The 23,530-nt window shown below is 38.3% G+C and overlaps 1 protein-coding gene across 1 annotated transcript; it reads left to right on the top strand.

Moving 5' to 3' along the window:
- Positions 1–506: 506 nt before the first annotated feature.
- CGA (glycoprotein hormones, alpha polypeptide) lies at positions 507–23,486 on the top strand. Its single transcript, XM_043963389.1, has 4 exons — positions 507–635; positions 20,024–20,130; positions 21,423–21,607; positions 23,210–23,486. Exons 2-4 carry the CDS (start codon positions 20,031–20,033, stop codon positions 23,285–23,287), a joined length of 363 nt encoding a protein of 120 aa, XP_043819324.1. The 5' UTR covers positions 507–635; positions 20,024–20,030; the 3' UTR covers positions 23,288–23,486.
- Positions 23,487–23,530: the final 44 nt, after the last annotated feature.

The raw sequence follows: 23,530 nt of genomic DNA, 5'->3' as shown, positions 1-23,530 counted from the left end.
ATTATCATCACCATCACCACTGCCATCATCAAAACCTTTCAGAACTTTGCGTTTGTGTTATTTTGATTCCCTATTGGAAAAAAACGTTACGATTCAGGAAGTATTTTTCATTCAATTGTCTGAAATTTGAAAGCCTCCTACTGCTTTAAGGAAATAGGAGATATTTAATTAAGCTAGATGCTTCTAGGGCCTTGTTTATAGGAAAATATCCAGTTTCCAGATGCTCCATGTTAAGTCTTGATAAAGTGAGGACCGGATGGTGGGGGTTAGAGGAGAGAGAACAACAGTGCTCACAAACTGACCTTGATGTCATGGCCACCTTAACAAACTTTAAAACAAAGAAGTGATTTGAGTCAAAAACAAGAGATAAGGCCAAATTGATATGCCAGTAATTACATCAAGGACCATTCAATCACTGGGCTGACTTTACAGTTGATCCCAGGGCTTAGATGTAGGTGGGCATATGGGACTGAACACTGCTTGTATAAAAGGCAGGAAAGGACTTTATTAACTACGGATACTGAAGGGAAAGCCTTCGCTTTCAGAATCCCAGGCAGAATCTAAACTCCCTTTTCAGATTCTGAATCAACTGTCCTGTCTTCATCCTGCAAAAAAAAAAAAAAGACCAAAGGAAGGTAACATGAATGAAATGTCTTTTAAAATTCTCATTGAATTGGGGGGTGGTAGAGGTGAAAAGCTTGAGACTAGAAGGAAAACAGAATTTTTTTTTCTTCTCTAAAAGCTGTCAGGGCAAGATAAATGGAATGAGGAAGAGAGTTAGGTTGCAGCATTTACTCAGACTCTCTAATGCACTTACACTTGAACTCCCAAGTGAAGTCTGGAAAGCTGGGATCTGTGATCACAGGCAAAGATGACATTATGTCACAGAGTCTAATGTGGAGAAAACCAGCAGTTAGTTTCCCTCTCTGCTGGGATGTAACTGTGCTCTTTGGTCTTAGAACTCATTCCTGGAAGATTCTTTGATACCAACTAGAAGGCCTTCATTTGGCCATAGCTTCTAAGGGTCAAATGGAGGAGAAAGAATTAAATTGAAGCTACAATCCTTTGTAGATTGTCAGGCTCCAAACTAGGGAAAAGGCTTTAAAATTGACCAGTGGAAGAACAGTCTATAATTTCAGCATTGAGAATGGGAAGCTTCTAATAATGTATGAGCCAGCATTCCAGCCTGGACTTGATGAGGGGATTAGAAAATTTCTGAATAACATCTCTTTGATTCTCTTGCTAGTTTTACAAAATTCTTAAAATATCTCTGATTGATCAATATGTCCTTGTGGGTTAGTGACTATTACATACATAGAGCCTTTTTCTGATAAATTACTTCTCTGAGTGTAACTTTGGTTAGCAATAGAGGCATAATCATGAATCCTGACATGTCGGTAAATTCAGTTGTGGGATAATGTGGTGCTAGATATGGGTTACAGAGGTATGGCCTCAGAGGAGAGAGATAGAGACAGACCAACTGAATAGAGAGAGCGAAGTTTCTTTCACCCATTGCTCATGCATTTCTATTGGCCCATGACCTGACTCCCTCACCCTATATCTGAGCCTGACTATGGAGATTTGAACCTCCATGGGGATTTGAATGCTTTAAGATGTGGAGACAGTCAATTAGTCAATAAGTACTTATTAAGCACCTACTATGCGCCAGTCTCTGTAGGTAGGTTGGGTTTCTCCCTCCCCCCATCTTGTGCCAGATATCAGTACCTTGAGAAAATCTCTCACTGTTCTGCCCTAATTATACACTAGTCATCAGGGATTAAATAGTTAGTTGGTCTATGGTTTGAAGTTAATGCTGGTCTCATTTAAATTTTTTACTAAATAACTGTTCTCATAAAAAAAAATCACTATTATGTCTTCATAACCTTGGTTGAAAAAATCCCTTTAGAGAGCAGGGGATTTGAAAGCAGACATTCAAAAGTTCTCTTTTCCCCTACCTAATTAGTTTTGAAGAACATGAGTAGGGAGTATGGAAAATATCATGAACTACCCATATACTTTCTGGTAAATGCAAAAAATATGCTTCAACTGTGATGTGTTTCCTGTGTCAATTTTTAAAAGCCCTTTACCAAACCCAAAGGAAGATGCTTTATAGTGAAGTACATATCACTCCTTGGCACAGAGTATTCCTTTTAAGCATCTGTAGGTGGTTTAAAAAAAGAATTAACAGATAATTTATTTTAGTGCATCTCTGAGTCAATTGTTTAAAATACTGCATTGTAAGGTACTTTGCTGTCACCTTAATATTTTTTTAAAAAGAAATGAGCATCTTTTCCAGTACCAAAGCCTTACTAATTTCTATTTTAACTTCAGGTTTAAGTTTTCTGAAATTTATTTTTAGCCAGTAGGGTTTTTTGTTTGTTTGTTTTGTTGAGCAATTGGGGTTAAGTGACTTATCTAGGGTCACATAGCTAGTAAGTGTGAAGTGTCTGAAGATGGATTTTAACTCAGGTCTTCCTGACTCCAGGGCTACTGATTTATTCATTGAGCTACCTAAGCTTCCCCTCAAATAGGTTTTAAGTGAATAATAATTCCTGTTTCTTCCTACTTTTGCAGCAGCATGGCAAAGCAGTCAGTGCACTTGGTTTAGCATCAGATGGGTCCTGAACTGAGATCTAGCCTTTGAAACTTACTAGTTGTGTGACCGTGGACAAGTCTCTTAACTTCTTGGAGCCTCTGTTTCCTCATCTCTAAAATGAGGATTATGCTTACCTCACAGAGTTGTTGTGGATATCAAATGAGATAATAATAGGTGATGTACTTTGAAAATCTAAAAGTGAAGTATAAATGCTAACTATTATTGTCATTTTAAAAGTTCAGATCTAAAAAATGTTAGGAAAGTAATTGATTACATTCCAGAGTAAATCCTCAGTAATCTGTTTTTTTTATTAGTGTGGAGCTCTAATTTACATGAAAGCTCTGAGAGAAAGAGAAATATGAATCTTGTTCAGGAAGAAATACAAGATATCCTAGACTTTATATTATACCACAAACCTTCACACTTGGAAACTTTAATATTAATCAATTAATATTTCCATTGGAAACAGCATGGCACAGCATACCAAACTATAGTCACTCCCATTAATGGATTTTAGGCTACTTTCACTATGCATCCTATGCAAAAATTTTCATTTTCGGGTACCATTTCAGGGGGCCCCACTGTTCTTTTCTACAAGAATAATACCTTTGTAAAGATCCTTGAATTCCACAGCTTAATGACAAAGAATTCAGTTCATTCCTGGGGCTTTTATGGATTGAACTCAAGGGTAAGACCTACGAGGACCAAACAAAAATGGTTTTACCTCCTTATGGCCCAAGGGAGTTGAGACAAAGGGTTCCGACTTAGTCTACAGGTGGAAACAAGGTGAACACCATAGCATGATGAAAAGAATTCTGGCTTTGGAGTAGAAACCTGAATTCTGCTCCTGCTTCAGTCACTCATAACCAGTGTGACCTTGGACAAGTCATTTAACCTCTCTGGGCCTCCTATTCCTCATCTGTGAATTGAAGAGTTTGGGCTAGATGGAATCTAATGTCTCTGTCAGCTGTAAATCTGTGATCTTATAAATGAAACCCTCGTGAGACAAAATCAGGCTAATGTAGAGAGGCTGACTATTATGGGAAGCCAATAAAATCCAATACAAATAATAGCTGATGTTTATATGGCATTTTGATGTTTGTCAAGTACTTAGAATAAATAATCTTATTTAAACCTTATAGCAACCCTGTGAGGGAGATGCCACTATTATTTTCTTCATTTTGTAGGTGTGAAAATCAAAACTTAGGAGGTTAAGTCCAGTGACAAATAGCTAGGCAGTATTGGAGGCTGGATTAAAATAGAGATTCCTTCTGATTCCAAGACCAGTGACCCTTCCACAACACCACACTGCCTCCAATTGAGTTGTATGAAGTACATATCCTGAGGTTTCCTCATAGCATAGGAAAATAGAATTGCCATCTTAGAGGCTAGCTGAACATATGATAACCAAAACTACAGAAGGGACCAAGGGGAAAAGTAAAGAGCAAAGGTGGGAGGCCCAAGGGACCCATATCGTCATAGGTTTGAAGCCAGAAGAGACCTTAGAGATCACCTAATCCAAGACCCCAAATTTTACAGGTGAAGAGACAGATCTAGGAGCTTGTCCAAGTTTACACAAGGAGTAAGAAGCAGAGATGGGATTTAAACCCAGGTGAAGTAGCTCAATGTGGCACAATGGAAAGAATACTGGAGTTGGAGTCAGAAAATTTGGTTTCAAATCTCAACTCTGCTACTTGCTCTATTTATGATCTTGGGCAAGCCACTTTACTTCCTACTTCTTCATTTGGAAAATGAGGGATTGAGGCTAGCTGATTCCAAGGCCCCTCCCAGCTCTAAATTTGTGATTCTCTGTCCCCCAATCCAGCACTCCTTTTCCTTTACCATACTGAGAAATCCATTCTATTGGGAAATTACAAAGAAAAGTTGCTGGTGACAAAGCCAGCAACAAAGCCTTTCATGTTGGGAGTATCCTGCTTTTATTTCATCATGGAAACAAAAACACTGGAAATGTGAATGTAGCTCTATCCATACTGTAATTTCAACTACTAGGTTGGTGAGTGACCTTGGTCAAACACATAACCTTTTCTGTGACTCCATTTTTTAAGCTACTCATTTGTTTCAGGAGAGCTAAAATTATAATAAAGAACTGGGCACATGTTAAAAAATGGGAAGAAGGTCACTTATTGTAATAATAATAATAATAATAATAATAATAATAATAATAATAATAATAATAATAATAATAACAACACCTGCATGTGGCTTTTGGCTCTTATAGATGGTGATGGGCTGCACTGAAACTATGTCACGCTTTATTACCAGAAGCACATTAGTACATTCAAATCCACCTATTCACTGGGTATTCTGAAACAACATACATTGTAAATGTTCATTAATGAGGACCCAGGACCGTGCTTTATAATGCATGATTTTCTTCCCCATCAACATTTCTCATTGATTTTTAGCTCCTAGATGCATTGTTCATAGACTGCATAAGAATGGCTTCTGAGCTAGTAAAACCTGGAGAGTAATGAAAGAGCCAGTCTTCTAATTATATAATTATGTCAGCATCACAAAGCGGCCTTAAGTAATAATTAAAGTAGCAGCAGTAATGGGATCCACCTAAATTGAGTCAAATTAGAAAAAAAAAACCCACCCCTGTAAACACTTGTGATCTCTGTAAGAACAGTCAGAAGAGGCATTTTAAATCATCTTTGCCTTCTACAACCCCCTTTAGTTTCCTTCTAGACATGGCTACAATTTTTCTTTTATTCCTCCTTCCCTCCCTTAATTGTGAAAACCCCAGTCCTCAGGGTCTTACCAACTTAGCATTATGAAATGGAAAGAACACTGCCCTAGACATTATATGGCCTGAGTCTGAATCTTGGTTATGCCATTTACCACCTGTGTAGCCTTGGAAAAAAATCACCTAACCTCTCCGGGCCTCAGTTACTCTATTTGTAAAATGAGGGGGTTGGACCTCAGCTCTAGATCTATGATGTTTTCATGATTTCATCATCTTCACCATTAGCCCCTCTACCCTGCCTGAAGAAAAAAAACACAAAACAAAATAGTCCCTTCAAAGTATGTAGAACAAAAAACCAGGATCCCTATTATTCCCAGTACAAATACCATGGTTTGTGTTCTACTTTTCTTATCTGTCGGTTTGTGGGAATGAGGATGGAGGATGACTTTGAAATACTTTGGAGGAGTTGGAAGGGAATTTAGAAGTTTTCTATAGCAATCAATGTCAAACTGTAATAGAAACAGGAGTTGATAAGTCACATTTAAGGATCCTGGCAGGCCTCATAATGACTTAGAAAAGCACATATTAACATTATCCATGTTCTATTATATTTTTGTTCATTTTGTTAAATATTTCCCAATTGCATTTTAATCAGGAGTGTTGCCACCCACAATGCTACGGGTGGCTGAGTGTTTGACATCTCTGGTCTATGGTATATTCTCCTCTTTTTTGTGATGAGGCAATAGAGGCGCAGAGAGGTTAAGTAAATTTCCCAAGGTCACACAGGTAATAAGTGGTAGAACTGAGAATTGAACCCATATCTTCCGATTCCAGATACAGCATTCTTTGGGAATGCCGAGAGAATTAATGGATATTTGGAGCTCCTATCACATTTGTCTTTCCTTTCTCATCCAATTATTTATTGCTATAAATTCATCTTTTTCATTTTAATCACTGTTAGATTGATAAGAACACCAACCCACCAAACAATAGAATTTGTAGTTTGGCACACCTCACCTCCAAATTTGCCCAAGTGTTCAGGCCATTTTCTCATCCCCAAAATTTTTGGCCTCTGGGTTAGCCATTTTTGTCCACTTTTGAAGTTGAAACTTTCTCCTTTTTGCTTTTATCTTCTTTATGGTCCTGTTTCCTTCATTTTGCTGGGCTACCAGCCCGCTAGACCCCTTTATAAATCTGTTCTTTCAACTCTAACCTCCTACACAATGACCTGATTCTAATCTCCCCAGTCAGGCCAGCCACATGCTGCTCTTTGGACTTTTTATTTAGTGTAGGTTTTCCGAATTCCAGAGACCCAGGAAGCAATGAGAATTAGAACTATACATCTGAATGAGAATGGATTTTAAAATTACTTTTTTTTCATATGATTTCCTCAGTAGGTACTGTGTACTCAGACCCAGTGGCTAAGTATAGGTGGTTGTACTGAATGGGTGCGTTGGGAGGAAAAGGAGGCATTGACATACATAATATCGGAGCTAGCTGCCTAACACTACTTCAAATACCTTAAAGTGCACTCTTTAACCTCATTCATTGATGCTGTCTTTGGCATAGCCATCTCTCCTCATATCCCTAACCAGAGGACGAGAAGAGCCCTGTTGGAGAAGAGTCAAGAATGCAAGCTTTTGAGGTAGGGAAGGGGTTTGTAGGGGAGCACTTTAGACTGAGGCAGCAAGAAAGAAGGAGGGAGGAAGACAAAGGAAGGAAAAGAAAGAACACGTAGGTACGGGAAGGAAAGGTCAGAGGAAAAGCATCTAAATGAGATGAAGGAAAATGCCAGCATCAGGAAAAGTATGGCAGGGAATGAGAGCCACGGAGACAGATTCACCTCTAGGACTGGTGCAGAAAATAATCCCATCTTTAGAAATGAGAGGGTTGGGGGCAGCTAGTGGCAAAGTGGATAAAACACCAGCCCTGGATTCAGGAGGACCTGCGTTCAAATACGGCCTCAGACACTTGACACTTACTAGCTGTGTGACCCTGGGCAAGTCATTTAACCCTCATTGCCCTGTCCGACCGCCCCCCCCCAAAAAAAAGAAATGAGAGGGTTGAACTCAGTCTTTGAAGCTCCTTTCAGTTCTGAGTCTATGCTTCCATGAAAGACCCTAGTGGGAAAAAAGGAAAGAAAAGTGCCTGAGTGTGAGTTACTAGTGTGAGTCACCATGGGGAGAGGCCCTGAGAGAATGGCGGAACAGCAAGTGAGAGTTGGACATCAGGCTAAATCTGCTGCTAATTAGGCTTTGGCCCTAGCTTGGAAGGTTGATGAGTCTTAAGCCAAATCCATGAAATTCCAAGTCTGCTATTCATTAGAAAAAAAATTAAAAATAAAATAAATCCTATGCTTCTTCAATTAACATTTTCAAAGAATTCCAAGAATAGCATAGTAGAATGGTGAGAGGTTTTAGAGTCAAAAGACCTGGATTGGAGCCCTAGTTCTGAAATGTTCTAGCTGTGTGACCCTAAGCAAGATCTTTAATCTTTCTGCCCTTGTTTTCTCATCTGTAAAAATGGAGACAGATACACTTCTACTTTTTTAGTGTTGCTCTGAGCAGAATGGCTTATAAATTTTTTTGGGGAGTGAGGCAATTGGGGTTAAGTGACTTGCTCAGGGTCACACAGCTAGTGTCAAGTGTCTGATGCCAGATTTGAACTCAGGTCCTCCTGAATCCAGGGCTGGTGCTCTATCCACTGTGCCACCTAGCTGCCCCATGGCCTATAAATTTTAAAAGTAATTCATATATGTGAGATATTATTGGTCTCAACCTGGCTTCAAAGGTAAGAAGTTTGACTAAAAGGGAAAAGAAGAAAAAAAGACTGGCTGTAGGAAAACATCAGATAGTCTTGGTATGTTTGTGTGGAGAGGGGTGGAATTGTATCTGGATCTTGCTAGGCTTTCCATGACAGGATCCTCCTTAGCTATTGGCTATATAGCTGCACAGCTGGGATGGATTATGTGCTTTTTACTATCATTTGTGGTTTCATGCCTTTTGACTTTCCATTAGATGAAAAAGGCCATCTAAGGCAAGGACCCAATATTTCTTTCTTTTGTATTATCTATAACAACAACAATCTACATACACTTCCTCTCAAAAGGAAGACTGAACCAAAGTATATAAAGGATAGAGCAATCAGTGCTGAAATTTAGAGGAAGCACTGATGACAATTTCAATTCTTCAAGGGCAGAGAAATAATTGAGCTTAGTACCTAGTTAGATAGGATAATTTGTTAAAACAGGAAACTGCTTTGTCTGCACCTCAGATGAACTCCTCTCTTGTCCTAGTTCTGACCTACCTCCCATCCCTAGCAGTATCTATGCAGTATCTGGGGGTCTCTACCCCACCTCTCAAATCCAATTAATGGTGTTTTTATACCATTTGCCTTGGGTACAAAATTGATAATGATAGGTCTGTTATTAATCATGCTAATCTTTAACATTTATAAAATGTCCTAAAGGTTGCCAAATACTGTTCTCATTTCAGTATTCTATCCCTAGTTGATACTCTGTGATGCTGGCTGATAAAGTTGAACACAAAGTTTTTCATTTTTAATTGTTAACAGAGACTGTATGCTATTTGAATGTAGCAATTATGGTTATCCCATGAAGGTCACAATGGCCAACCACTTCAAACTAGGGAGGGATAAGGAAGAAAGGAAAAAACAAACAAACATGGTGAATGAGGCAAAGATTACATGTCTACCAAAGTAATTATTCTTCCAGCTCGCAACTTGAGTGCCTTAAGATAACAGAAGCTGCTTTACTCCACTGTTGATTTTAATTTTAGAGAATGGAATAGGCAATTTGAAGCCTCATCTATCCAAGTATTGGTGGAAATGAATTGTAAACTCCTAAAGTGCAGAGAGTATATCTTATTCATTTTTGTATTCCTCTCCTCTCTTTTCTCACCATCATGCACTTAGTTTTTTGTCCATTGTTGTTTGGTCATTTCAGTTGTGCCCAACTCTTCATGACCTTAGTTAGGGTTTTCTTGGTAAAGGTAGTGGAGTGGTCTGCAATTTCTTTCTCTGGCTCATTTTACAGATGAGGAAATTGAGCCAAACAAAGTTACATAGGGTCACACAGCTAGTAAGTATCTGAGGCTGGATTTGAACTCAAGGCTACTTGACTCCAGGCCCAGAGCTTTATCTACTGTGCCACCTGGCTGCACCAGAGTAGGTGCTTAATAACAACTAAATGAAGGAAGGAATGAGTGAGATTGTGCTGTATGCTCCCTGAAACTTGGTCAGGGCTGGCTGTATGCATATCTTATAGTCAGGAAAAATACCTGATAATGGTTTCTCTATGATGATCTTCTGTCTTCTACCTGTTGATCCAGTAGCAATAGCTAGCAGGAGTGGCCTTGACCTTAGCTAGCCACAATTGTTATTAGGCAGAGTAGCCTTGGCAGTTTCCACAGGTCCTAACATTTTAGCTGAGTAAAGATTCTATTTTGCCTTATATGACCATGCCAGTGCTATTTTTCAGGTTCAATTCTGTCCTTTAGGCTCCTCTATTTGGATTTCTTTTTGATAATTCAAATCTAACCTCAATATTGAACATCATAAAGACAAAGGTTTGTATAATCCATATGCCAGCACCTCAAGTTCTGGACTTAGAGAGAACTAGGTCTGATCTTGGGGGTATTCCCTTAATATTGCTCTCTCTTTGGATCATTATGCTCCCATTCAGAGTTTACTCTGGGAAAATCACTGAGTGTAGTTTGTCTTTAGATTTTCATGTACATGGGTAAAAGGATCCCTAGCCTGAGCACTCAGGGGAACAAGTATAAATATCATGAATAGGACAGCCTTATTTCACCCCAGAAAACATGGAAAGGACTCATAAAAGTTCAAAAATGCAGAAACAACAATAGTGAAAGGCACTCACAGTAGTCGATAAACAGCACACTCTCTTCCCTCTCCATTGGGTCTCACTTTTCCACCAAGATCTTAAAGTCTTCCTGACTCAGCATGTAGTTGTTTAGACTTCCTTTAGAGGGGAACTGAACTTGGACTGCTAGACCAACAAAGCCCTGATATTCTGGTGAATTCCTGTTAGAATGCAGAGATCCAAAGAAATAATCAGCTTTATGGTACTACTTTGAGGTATTAGACTGTCCTAGAAGAGAAGCACACTTGGGGCTGCTTGACAGAGAACACTTCCAATAGACCCCTATAATTCACTGTAATACTAGAGTGCCTAGATTAGTTCCCTTTGCCACTACTTTTCTCAGAACTGGGACATGCGTACAATCCTCTTATCTCTCCAAGAGTTTTGCTCAGGAAATCCCCCTTCCCTTTATTGAAAGTTGCATCCCTTAACTCTCAAATCTGGGGGTTACCTGTGAAGGCAACTGTTAAGGCTAGTGCTGCCCAGGAAATCCCCTATCTTTTAATTGAGACAATAGGATTTGTGGATGACATTATTTAGGAACTCCCTTCTTGGGCTAGGGTAAGCATGGGTAATCATGTGCCCATTCCTCAAGGCAGCCATTAATAACTTTTGGTGTGTGTATGTGTGTGTGTGTGTGTGTGTGTGTGTGTGTGCTTGTACTCTTCACTATTAAGGGCTCCTGGGAAGAGCCCTTCCCATTGATTATGATTTCAAGATGTTTCCAGAAGAAGGGTAGAAAGTAAAAGAATTAAGATAGGTTTTTTTTTTTTGTGTGTGTGGGGCAATGAAGGTTAAGTGACTTGCCCAGGATCACACAGCTAGTAAGTGTCAAGTGTTTGAGGCTAGATTTTGAATTCAGGTCCTCCTGAATCCAGGGCCCATACTTTATCCACTGTTCCACCAAGCTGCCCCCAAATAGGTCTGTTCATTCCCCTTTATAGTTCAGCAAAGATTATAGTTCTTGTAGAGTTCTACAAGATATCATTCTTTCAAGAGTCTAGGCCAACCAATTCTTTGTGAAAATAGTGCAAGTTACAGAATCTTAATTAGGGAATGTCTTTTGTCCTCTCAACAAGATGCCTATGAGAATATCCACATTGTCCATAGGCAGACACTTTCAAAAATCCCAATGTCATCTCACTATGAGATCATTGAACTAATTAAGGAACTCCCCTTTCCAACCTGTGGGAAGACCTTGAAAGGAGCTAGAGAAAAGGTACTTTAAATGATATGACATTTGGAATCCTGCGTAATTTCAAAATTATTTTTAAAATTTTATAATGGGGGCAGCTAGGAGGTGCAGTGGATAAAGCACCGGCCCTGGATTCAGGAGGACCTGAGTTCAAATCCGGCCTCAAAAACTTGTCACTTACTAGCTGTGTGACCTTAGTCAAGTCACTTAACCCTCATTGCCCTGCAAAAAACCAAAACAAAACAAAATTTATAATGACTGAGTTCCCTATTTTTCTACTAAGTGATCTTCACTTCCCCCTCCCATTCAGCAAAGATTTATTAGCCACTTACTATGTGTACTGCCCCGTGCTAGGCACTGTATAATTTAAGATTCTAAATGTGGGTTCTAATCTGTTCCCCCAGTTTTGGGGGAAACTGACTAAAATCACTGATAAAACGAGTTTAGGTTTTTGAGGGTTTATTGAAAGAAAGAGAAAGATTGAGAACAGAATTTCAGCAGCCTGGCATTCCTATCTTTCCTCAAATTTCCTGCGAAGTCCTCTGCCACCACCACCACCATCAAGTCAGGAACCAAAAAAAAGACCGAGCTCTCCTTGCAGGCCCTCTTTCCTCCTTCCTGTCCCCTCCCAGAAAATAGGAGGCTCCTCAAGTTAATTGGCTGGTAGCCTTGATAGACAGCACCCATGAGCAAACGTCACTTCCTGACGCCAAGGAAAAGCCACATGGCCTTGCCCTCTGAGGCATTCTCCTCATGGTGGAGCTTTCCTATAGTAAGTCTCTAGAAAGTGGCATCATTCCAATAATTACAGCACTTAGGAATATACAGGAATACCTAGTCCCTGCTCTCAACTGGAATAGATTCTTGTAGGTGGAGATACAGCATGCACAGATAAATAACACATAGATGAAAATATAAATTCATAAGAAGTATGCAAATATTTACTGATCAGGTGAATCTTATTCACTATTCTATTTATCTACCTCCTTTGGTCTCTGTTAATATTCCCATTAGTCTTCCTATCTTTCAGGCAATCAACTTGGATATTAAATTTCACTTCTTTCATATTGGAATCAGTGCTAAATCATGTTGGCACAGTGCATTAAAAATGCTTGCTTTTCTATTTCAACAATTCAAGCCTTGGAGGACCTTGGCAAAATTTGGACATAGATAACATTTTTCTTTGGCAAACCCTTCCACTTCCCTTTCAAATCATAAGTCTTTTCTCCAGTACTCTGTAAGGTCTGATCTCCTCTGAAGTGTTCTATCCTCTCCTAAATCGAACTCCTATTTTTTCTTTTGATATTAGTGAAAGGTTAGGAAGAAAGAAAGTTGCTAAAATGAATTCATACTCAGGCACAAATGAACTGATAGCCTCCTTAACTTTACTGGAATATTTGAATTTCAAAAGAGGAATTAAAAAAAAACAAATATGTTCCTAATTTATGGAATTTCAGGCAGTATGCAGATATATTTTTGGGCGAAAGGCTTTATTGAGGATGTCTCCCAATACCAATTACTTGGCCTGCGAGTAAGGATCGTCTTGTCTCCCTTTCCTAAATGACTATTTTCAATCCCTAAGACTGCTTCTGGGTTACCATCTCTATATAACTCTATTAGTTGATTATTGGTGGGTAAGATGCTGACATATATTGATCTTTCCTTCTGTTAGTTATCACTTATTGAAGTCCAACCCCCTCCTTATCCCCTTGTTGATATGTTCACCATTTGAATAAGGATAATTCTGCAGGCTCAATTCCCATGGAACTATTTGGCTACATACAGCGTTCCTTTATTATTACCATACATTCCCTCAAATGGGTTCTGTGGGTCAAATGGTCACCAAGTGAGAAAGTGTTGATGGGTCAGCATAGCTATCACAATTACTGGAAAGAGGACTCTGTTTTCCTTACCTATTGGGTAAATAGCATCATCTTTTTATGTGAATGTCAGATAAGACTGTTTACTAATTTAACATGTATGTTAAATTCACTAAAGTTCTAGTTAGTCCTATAACTCTAATGTTCTATAAATCACTTAACTTTATTGTACTTCAGTGTATGTTTAATTAAAGCAGGTCATCAGAACTCCAAAATCCTTAGTATTTTGGAAGATTTCGAACAAATTTACTCTGATTAATTTTTCTTTTCCCCCCATTTACTCACATTTTATACTGAAGGAAGTAAATAAATATAGACATGGAATTGTGTACACATATACTCTTCTTTGAATTAGGAAATACACAGCTCAAATTCTGGAACTCATCTGTGTAATTGTTTTATGTGTGTTCTCTGTAATTTGTATTGTATGAGTTTTATAGTCAACACAGGAATGGCTCCTGCCTCTGGCATATTTAACACTTGTAAATTCCCATGGCAGCCGGCTAAGACTCCTGTAGCTGAATGGACTGAGAAATCATCTCCTGGTGAATTACAATCTTTGGAGATCTTGTTCTGTTTTGAGTTTTACAGTCTCCTTTCTCTCCCTCTCAATTTTTCTTCACTATAAAATAGAGCTCTGTATTTACACTTTTATGCTTGATCTTTTTATTATTATTTCAAATTTGGGGTTTTAGCATAAAAACTCAATTCAAACCAGAAATAGCACAAAACAAAATCCATTCCAGCTCATTTGAGTCATGTTTTCCTACCTTGTCTTTTCTTTCTCCTTCTGCTTTTCCCTTCTGTTTCATCTTTCTAATAAATTCATGGATACTTATAAATTATTAGGAAATATAGACCCCATATCCCCAAACACTTGTTTCTCTCCACCCCTTTGCCCCCCAAATGCCTTCTTGGAGGACTTGCAAGCCATTTTAGGTGAAAAATACCTGGGACACATGCCATATCAATTTAATCCAAATCCCAAAAAGGAAAATGAGAAAACCCTTTGAAAACACAAAACATTTGAGAAAGACCTCATCCCTCTCACTCTCCCTACTCCATCTTCCTCCTTTAAAAAAATAAAAAAATGAATGACAAGTGGAGCCTACAGAGATAGTGTAGAATGTGGTGGAACAAAGAACAGATTTGAAGTCAGAGGATCTGGGTAGGAATTCCATCTCTGTGTCTTAGTACTTATTCTACCAGGGATGAGCCAATTAGCCTCTCTGGACCACAGTTTCCTGATCTGTAAAATGAAAGGGTAAGCCAGATGATCTCCAAGATTCCTTCCAGCTCTAATTCCTAGGATCGCTCTGGATTTTCTGACCTTTTTAATATATCAAAAGATGTACTTAAAAATCTGCAATAACTTGTTCTTCCCCAACCCTGGAAACCTGTTATGAATGTCTCTTTTTGAATTAATCTCTCAGTAATGGGTCTCTGAATAATGTGTGAATTTTCATAATATATGGGCTGCGAAGCCAAGGCACAAAAACAATACGAACTAAAAAGGAAAATCAGTTTCAACTATGAATTTTTCTTATGATTTTATGCATTACTCAGGACATTAATTCACATGGGATTTGGGGCATTAATTATGTATGAACATAAAAACCAAATTAGCTATGCATGAATATATGCATTGAGTAAAAATCATGACCTATATATTTATTTTAGTGATAGCTATGCTTATAAATTCTTTAGTTTGCTGGGTTTGCAACCTGTTAGTTGTACTGGTCAATTAAATCACTTATAAGGGTCATAGTATATGTTAGTGTATTCCTGTTTATATATTACTCTGTTAGCCTGGATGAACAATTAACTTCAATTTTGAGCCATGGATATTTGAAAATCTCAGCTCTAGATTACCTTTTGGTGGAGAAAGTCAACACAAGTATAGTGGAAGGTATACCGATGGAGTCAGGTGTTCTGGCTTCAAATCACAGCTTTGACACTTGTCACCTGTATGATCATGGACATCTCACATCACTTCTCTCAGCCTCATCTACCAAATGAGGATAATAATACTTTTCCTTCCCAGGGGATAGAAGTGTTGGAAATAAAGGGCTTTGTAAATTTTAAGGCACTTTTGAAATATGTTGTTAGGGAGGACCTTCACCCAACTTTTAAATTTTGCTCTTTTAACTCAGAATGTTAAGGATGTTCTTATGTTTTTAGGTAAGTAAGTCACTTGATTCCTTGCCTTCAAAATTCTCAGTGACTTTTGGGCTAATTCCCACTTGCATTCAGGTAATAAGCTGTAGTGGAAAGAGGTCTGTATTTGTAGGGTTTGAATCCCAGTGTTGGAACATAAGATATTATGTGAATCTTGGCAAGTCATTAACCTCTCTGGTCCTCAGCTTCCTCATTTGTAAAATGGGGACAATAATAATGGCATTACCAACCCCATTTGGCTGTTGTCAGGATGCAATTTGTAATTCATGAAATACTATATACAAGTATCCTAGGCCCCCTATAAACACAAAAAGTGCATTTAGGTCATATGTAGGTGAAGTACTTTGATGTCTGCAAATTCAATTAAATTATTCTTCTAAGGATCATAGTTGATACAAGTGTATAGAAAACATTTTTTATCCTGTCAGATACACTCATAAGTAAAATATGCAAATGATTCATGATTTCATCAGTATGGGGAAATTCCATTGTGGGAACTCTATCTATTAACAAATACCTCAATTGTAGAGAAGTCCTAGAGAGTTTTCTGAGACACATAAAGGTTGAATGACTTGCCCAGGGCCACCTAGTCAGAAGTGTGTTTTGAATCCAGATCATGCTTATTCTAAGCCTAGTGTTCTATTGTATGCCTTTGCCATGTATTTTCATATATGTGACCTTTAAAGCTCAGAGGATTCTTAGCCTAGCTCCCACTCCCACAGTCAAGTTATGTCCCTGAGCAGGTTACATCTCCCCACTAGGATTCTAAGGGTGCCCCCAAGGGGTGATTGGTATTTTTCTCTAATGCCATCAGCCTATTCTCCCCAATATCAATAATCAATGTTTAGGAGCCCTATTCCTTCTACCCATTTAATACCAATTCATTTTTGTAAAAGGATATTTACTGAGAAACTATATAAAAAAGAAAAGAACAAACATTTCTTCCCAATACCTCGGGGAACATTATTCTCTATACCATCTCAGAGAGTGGATTCAAACTTAATAACAGTTACTACCAAACTTTTGCCCCACTAGGCATAACCAATGGACAAGTCTCTCCCTCTTGTAGGACTCAACATCTTGGCCTCCGGGTCTATTCCTTGCTGCTTTGGGTCCCAGTAGATCCTTAGTGCACTATTTGTGGATCACAAAGTCTGCCTTAACTATGGTTTCCAGACCTAGGACAGTTTCTCTCTCTCTCTCTCTCTCTCTCTCTCTCTCTCTAAGCCTTTCAAGTTCACAGACTACTCAAATTTTGTCACTTAAAAGCAGCAGAGAATAGAGATATAACAGAGATAACATTTATATACAAACACATTTATACATATATATATATATATATATGTGGATATATTAAAGTTATAATAGAGACAGTCAGAAGCAACAGAAGGACCATGTGTTTCCAGGCCATATGGTAGAGAGATAGGCAGCTGGCATCAGGTCATAGCTGCTACTACTACTATATCTCTCAACAAGATCAGGGCCATATGCTCTTGGTATAATGGTAACTTGAGGTGAAAAAAAGCTTGAGATCTCTTGTATTTGGAGAAGGCCCATAATACCTCATCTTCCCTGCTCTGCTCATCACCAGAGAAGGAAAAGGACAGGTTGTCACAAGGGAGCTTTTTGTATCTACTTCCAGCTCTAGCTTAGTGGCCAATTAAAAGTCATTTTCTTCACTATGTAGTTAGCAGACAGGAAATGGAATACCTTTCCAAATTCCAAAGTCCAAATGAAGGGTAGCCTCAAGCTGAGGGAGGCAGCTAGGTGGTGCAGTGAATAGAGTACTGGGTCTGGAGTCAAGAAGACTTGAGTACAAATCCAGCATCAGACACTTAGTTGCTGTCACTGGGCAAGTCACTGAACCCTATTTGCATCAGTTCCCTCATCTGTAAAATTATCTGGATGAAGAAATGGAAAACTGCTCCTGTCTCCTTGTCAAGAAGACCCCAAATGAGGTCATGAAGAGTTTGATGTGACTGAACAACAAGTCAAGTACACTACTCATGCTCATAAAGGCAGGGCTCTTGTTGGCCAGTCCCTTTTTCATTATAGTTATGGTATCTATTTCCCAATCTGTATGCTGAGCTCACTTTTCATGACCATGAGAAAGGAAAAAGATTTTTTTCAGATGAAGGGAAACACAATACTGGTACATTTTATTCTCTGATATTGAACTATGTTATCAACAACATTCTAGTGTTCCCTCAAATAAAGGCTACTGAAGAGCTTGGGCCAAAAAGCATACTTTCTTGGGATTCTTTTATTGCAATAGAAAGAACTGTGAGTGAATCTGGAGTTGGTACTACACTAAAATTCTAGATCTGTTCTTACTATCTATGTAATGTTGGGAATGTCCTATATCTTCTTCGAATGTAGTAAAAGTTCAATAAGTGTTGGTTAACGGACTCATTATTTCTAAAAGGATAGTCAATAATTGGTTACCAATGTAAACATTATTTCAGAATCATCTGCATGCAAACAGTTAAGAGGAGAGGTCAAATTTGAAGGATGGAAATGAGAAGATAATGATGCTGTTGCTATAAAAGATCATAGCAGCTCTAACCTGACCAGATTAAGCAATCCATCAACTCTGAAAAATGAGAAATAGGTCAAAGTAAAAATATTGACTGCAAATATTACCAATTCTTAGAGATGTTTAACTGTTGTAAAACAGTTACTAAAATGAGGAGATAGGGAAAGCTCAGAAACCACGTTAACTAATAAACATTTGACCTTGCCAAGTGGAGAGGACATCCACGTACAATGGGAACTTAGTGTATAAGGACATTTGCAAAATATTATATAGGAGGATGACAACAGACTGGATAGTAACATCTCACAGAACAGCACAAAGCAGTTGAGGATAAAATGAGCTTGTAGTGAGTTCAAATTAAGTCAGTTCATCCTGAAAACATTAGGAGATGAAACTGAAAGGAATAAAAGAAGTAGATGTAAAATGAAAGAGCATTTCTGTAATAATCTATTCTTACTAGCAATAATAGTGGAACTGCTACATAGTGACTCTAATGATTAAAGTGCTATGTAAGGAGGTGACATTGGCATTTAAGAAGATGGCCACAGGGCAGCTAGGTGGCGAAGTAGATAGAGCACTGGCCCTGGATTCAGGAGGATCTGAGTTCAAATCTGGCCTCAGACACTTGAGACTTACTAGCTGTGTGACCCTGGGCAAGTCACTTAACCCCAATTGCCTCACCAAAAAAACCCCCCAAAAAACAAACAAAGAAGATGGTCAGGAAGAGTGAATTAACCTAACAAATATGTAGAGAAGAAAATCTGTGCCAGAGGCTTCCAATACTCAACTATTCAAACAGATTTGTGACACCATCCAATCAGTTGCTCCCTCTGATGAAACAGCAACACTCCAATGCCTGTGTATTCTGTGTGTCCTTGTTCATGTCCTTCCTCCCCAAACTTTACCACAGAGAATCTACCCAATGTGCTGGAAATTTTCTTTGACTTCTGTCAACATCTCTCTCTGCTTGTTATTTTTTGATCTTGGCACATAATCAGTACCATCTTCTCTTCCTGTCATACAGTTCCTTGGTGATATCCTTTTCTCCTTTTTAAAAAACCGTTTCTCATTGTCTTTTGTAGTCTATTCATATTTCTCTTATGTTATAAGGGATTTTTTTGAGATTGGGGGAGGGTATTTGGAAATGATAATGATATACATTTAAAAAAATCAATACAATGTTTTTGTTTATTAAAGAAAAGTTTGGACAAGAATTGGATAGTATGAAGAGGCATAAAAGGGCCGGGCTTTTTGCTGGCAGATGGAATATGCACATGAGTTAGATCAAAGATTCATCAAGGTATTAAAATAAGAAGCCGTGGCTAAAACAAAAATATGGGTCATGATTTTTTTACTTAATGCATCTATTCATACATAACAAATTTGGTTTTTATTTTCATACATAATTCATACACAGAGATCTTATATGCTTCTGACTTCAATGAATCTGTTGGTGTGGATATTCTTTCTACTCATGCAAATTTCAATGCCTTTGTGCCTTGTTAAATGGGGTTCATCAGCTATCATAGTCAGAAAAAGTAATATCTGGCAATCAATCTAGATATAGAGCTGGAAAAGACAACAGAGGCCATCTAGACCAATCTCTCTGTGCCCAAGGTTACAGAAGAAGCAAATATCAGATGTAGGATTTGAACCTGTGATCTCTGATCCCAGAATCAGTACTCTTCCCACTATACAATGAGTTTGTTGTTGATGATGATGGTGGTGATAGTGGTGGTGGAGATGATGATAATGATGCTCATGGTCTTATTGATCCTGGTTCTTTAATCTACAAGACTAAAAGCTGGGATGTTATAAATTTTTAAAGGCAACCATCTTTGCAGATTTGTATAAAGACAAGAGAATCCAGCTCTCTTCTTGCTTCCCTCCAATAGAAGAGACCAATATAGCTTCTTTGGTGTATGCTCTGCTGCACTCTATAGACTGGTAATAAATCAGGATGGTTATTATGGGAAAAGATCATTATTACTACACATGTCATATTAATCATTTGTTTTGTCTTTGCAGGAGAGCCATGGATTACTATAGAAAGTATGCAGCTGTCATTTTGGCCACCTTGTCTGTATTTCTGCATATTCTCCACTCCTTCCCAGATGGGGAGTTTATCATGCAGGGTGGGTGAGCTAACTTCAGTATTCAGCAATGGGGACAACACACTGTTAGACATACATCAATAACCACATTAATTACATTTCCACCACCTTGCTTAATGTGGTCATAAATCTCTGCTCCCAGATAAATATCTTGGCACTTTGGGGTTGTGAACATAAAATGAAAATAGCTTCAGAAAATGTAAAGCATTAGTGATATTTTACATCTCCATTTATATGCTAGCAAGGACATTTTCATCTCGAATGGAGAAATCCGTTATTATTCTTCATTTATTTCACAGTCTTACAAATAGAAGATTCTCCATGTTCAGTTGTCTTATTATCTTTTTTCATCTCCCAAAAGACTTAGGGAAATTGTAAAATTCTATTTGGAGAGGAATTTGCACATCAGTTATAGAGTGAGAAAAACTATTTTTGTTTCTATCTAACGTTTTTATGCAATAAATTTGCTTTGCTGTATTGTTTGAACAATCACATCTTGCAGCTGGTTACTTCCATCTGTTGTGAAATTGTAAACCATGATTGGACTTGATTTTTCTTCTAGATAAGTGGTTACAGACTTATATCAAGTCTTCAATAGAGCTACTTAGTTTTTTATTTGTCTGGACCTGAGGTTTCATCCATGTGTGAGTAGCCCAGTGTGTGTAAATTCCCTGCAACCATACAGATAGTTTTAATGAGTTTCCTTTCGACACTGGGGGTTAATTACTTATCCATGGTCACATAGTCATTATGTGTCAGAGGACCTGAACCTTAGTCTTCCTGACTGAGGCTCATTCTCCTATAACCTGTACCATGCTACCTCTCAATCACTACATAATCCTAGACCTAACATCAAGCTATTTCTCTATCCACAAACATTTCTTAAAGCATATTCATCTTTCTCTTTATGCATTCAATAGAATAGCAGACTCTAAAGAAAAAATAAATACTTATGGGTAAAGTTCTGTTTTTTTCATACCAGCATGGTATTTTCCACCCTCATATTTTGCTCTCACTATAGGCATCCTATTTTCACCAGATTGGGGAATCCGTGCTAGTAGAGAAAGGAACTATCACAATTGAGACTTCAGCATGCACATCTGTTGGAATTATTTTTCCCATGTGCGTCATTCTAATCAGTGTTAATAGGATGTTATGTACAAACGTGGAGATGAGGCTATATCCTAAGGTGGACTGATTATCATTCTTTCAAGGGGAAAAAAAACAAGCTGTTAAAATCAGATGCATCAGAAAAAAAATCAGTAGCTTTTTTCTTCATTATATTCTGTAATGTTCCTATGTCATTATGACAGGTTGTCCAGAATGCAAACTGAAGGAGAACAAATACTTCTCCAAGCTAGGAGCTCCCATTTACCAATGCATGGGATGCTGTTTTTCAAGAGCATATCCTACTCCAGCAAGATCAAAGAAGACTATGTTGGTTCCAAAGAACATTACATCAGAGGCCACATGCTGTGTGGCCAAAGCATTTACAAAGGTAAATCCTAAATTTACAAAAGTGAGCCCTTTTAGCCTGCAGGGATCTTTAGCATTTAATTGAAAACCAAACTCTAATCACTGTTTATACAGTCAATCTCTGAGTTTTTAGCTTGGTGGATGTCAGAGCAGTGGCATATGTGTGTGTGTGTGTGTGTGTGTGTGTGTGTGTGTGTGTGATATGTGTGTGTGTGTAAATGACACATCCTTAGCCATTTCTCCTGAGTTGACCCCTGATGGATATGTGATCTCCACTGACTAGCAGAGTAACAGGGATTATAGGACAGGCGTGATCATATTTAGAGTAGAGAGGACACAAGGACATATCTCACCCAAGGCTGCCTAAGATAGTAGTTGCAATCACCTGTGTAAGTACTGGATTGTGCAGCACCAGGCTTCCTGGGAAGTGCGCAACATCAGAAAAAGATTAATGAGGACAGAAAGTGTGTCCAGTGAATCTCCATAAAAATTGCTTTGTCTCCCACCACCTACCTATAACCCAGCTCTGTTTTTTGTAGTTTGTTCTTATACAGAAATCTTCTTCCTATGGAGGAAAGCATTATTAATAAAACTTATATAGCAGGGACCCTCTTCTTAGGGGAAAAAGGACGTGAATGAGCATTTACTTACATAGTGCCTACTATGTGCCAGGCACTGTGTTAAGCACTGCTACAAATATTATCTTCTTTGGTCCTCACAACAACCCTGTGTGGTAGGTGCTAATTTTATCTCCATTTTACATTTGTAGAAACTGAAGCAGAGACATTAACTGACTTGCCAAGTGTCACACAGTTAGTAAGTGTCTGAGGCCAGATTTGAACTTATGACTTCCATACTCTAGGCCCAGTGTTCTATTCACCGTACCACTAGCTGCCTTTTAAGTTTAAAAGGCTCGCTTTATAGAACCATCATGTTCATAGGGTCCAGATTGCAAAAAAGGCAGAAATTTAAGCACCTGATGTAAGATGGGCATGTCCATCAAAAGAAAATCTGGGCTAGCAACTATAAAGTGTTTAAGTATGGAATAGATTTGCTTTTGATTACTCCAGTTACACCTCTTTATCTATAGGTGGTTCAGGGACATACCTAGAAGAATGGACCCTATCTGGTTTGTTAGAATTACTGTACTTATTTCCATATCCATCCCTCAGAGAGGCTCTCTCTCTCTCTCCCACATATATATGCACCACATATACACATATGTATATACATATATCCACACATATCCACATACATGTATATATACCTGTATACATATAGATAGGGGGAGAGGGAGGGAAGGAGGGAGAAGGACAGGGAAAAGGAGAGGGAGAGGGAGACATATAGGGAGAAGGAAAGGTAGAGGGAGAGGCAGGCAGTGGAGTAATATCTTTATGCTCACATAATTCCTTAATGTATGCTCAAAACCCCATCCCATGTATAGAAAAAAATATGAGAAGAAAGATAGGAAGACATTTTGTGTGTATGATTATCAAACACCTGTTTAGTTCCTAACTTTCCCCCATCCAGAGTTTTAAACCAATACACAACTCACTCCTTCTTTAGTAGAAACAACTTGACTCAGCAGCATTTGTCACCTTGTATTTTTTTTTCTTTTTTTAAGGCGACGGTGATGGGCAATGCAAAAGTGGAGAACCACACAGAATGCCACTGCAGTACCTGTTATTATCACAAATCTTAGCTATTTTGCTAAGAGTCTTGTGGATGATTCTTGATCTCACTCAGTGAAAAATCAAGTTGTTCAGCTTTTATAGACCTGCTATGTGAAAAGCTTGGGTTTCTTTCTGGACCAGCTTAGTGTACTGCAATATATGTACCAATTATATTGCTTCTGTCTTTTTCCTCATAAATGAACATTTTAACTCTTCATTTGAAGTGAAAAATAGAATTTAACATCATCAACAAAAATTGTTTCCATTGAAAA

The sequence above is a fragment of the Dromiciops gliroides genome, chromosome 4, assembly GCF_019393635.1.
Source record: "Dromiciops gliroides isolate mDroGli1 chromosome 4, mDroGli1.pri, whole genome shotgun sequence".
Taxonomy (NCBI): Eukaryota; Metazoa; Chordata; class Mammalia; order Microbiotheria; family Microbiotheriidae; genus Dromiciops; species Dromiciops gliroides.
Note: the sequence above shows the minus strand (reverse complement) of the source record. Positions and strands in the feature narration are given on the sequence as shown.

Excerpts from the sequence above, each read along its gene's own strand:
- CGA (XM_043963389.1), top strand. The coding sequence starts at position 20,031 with ATGGATTACTATAGAAAGTATGCAGCTGTCATTTTGGCCACCTTGTCT. Across the intron at positions 20,131-21,422 it reads TGGGGAGTTTATCATGCAGG|GTTGTCCAGAATGCAAACTG; the intron begins GTGGGTGAGCTA and ends TCATTATGACAG. Across the intron at positions 21,608-23,209 it reads TGGCCAAAGCATTTACAAAG|GCGACGGTGATGGGCAATGC; the intron begins GTAAATCCTAAA and ends TCTTTTTTTAAG.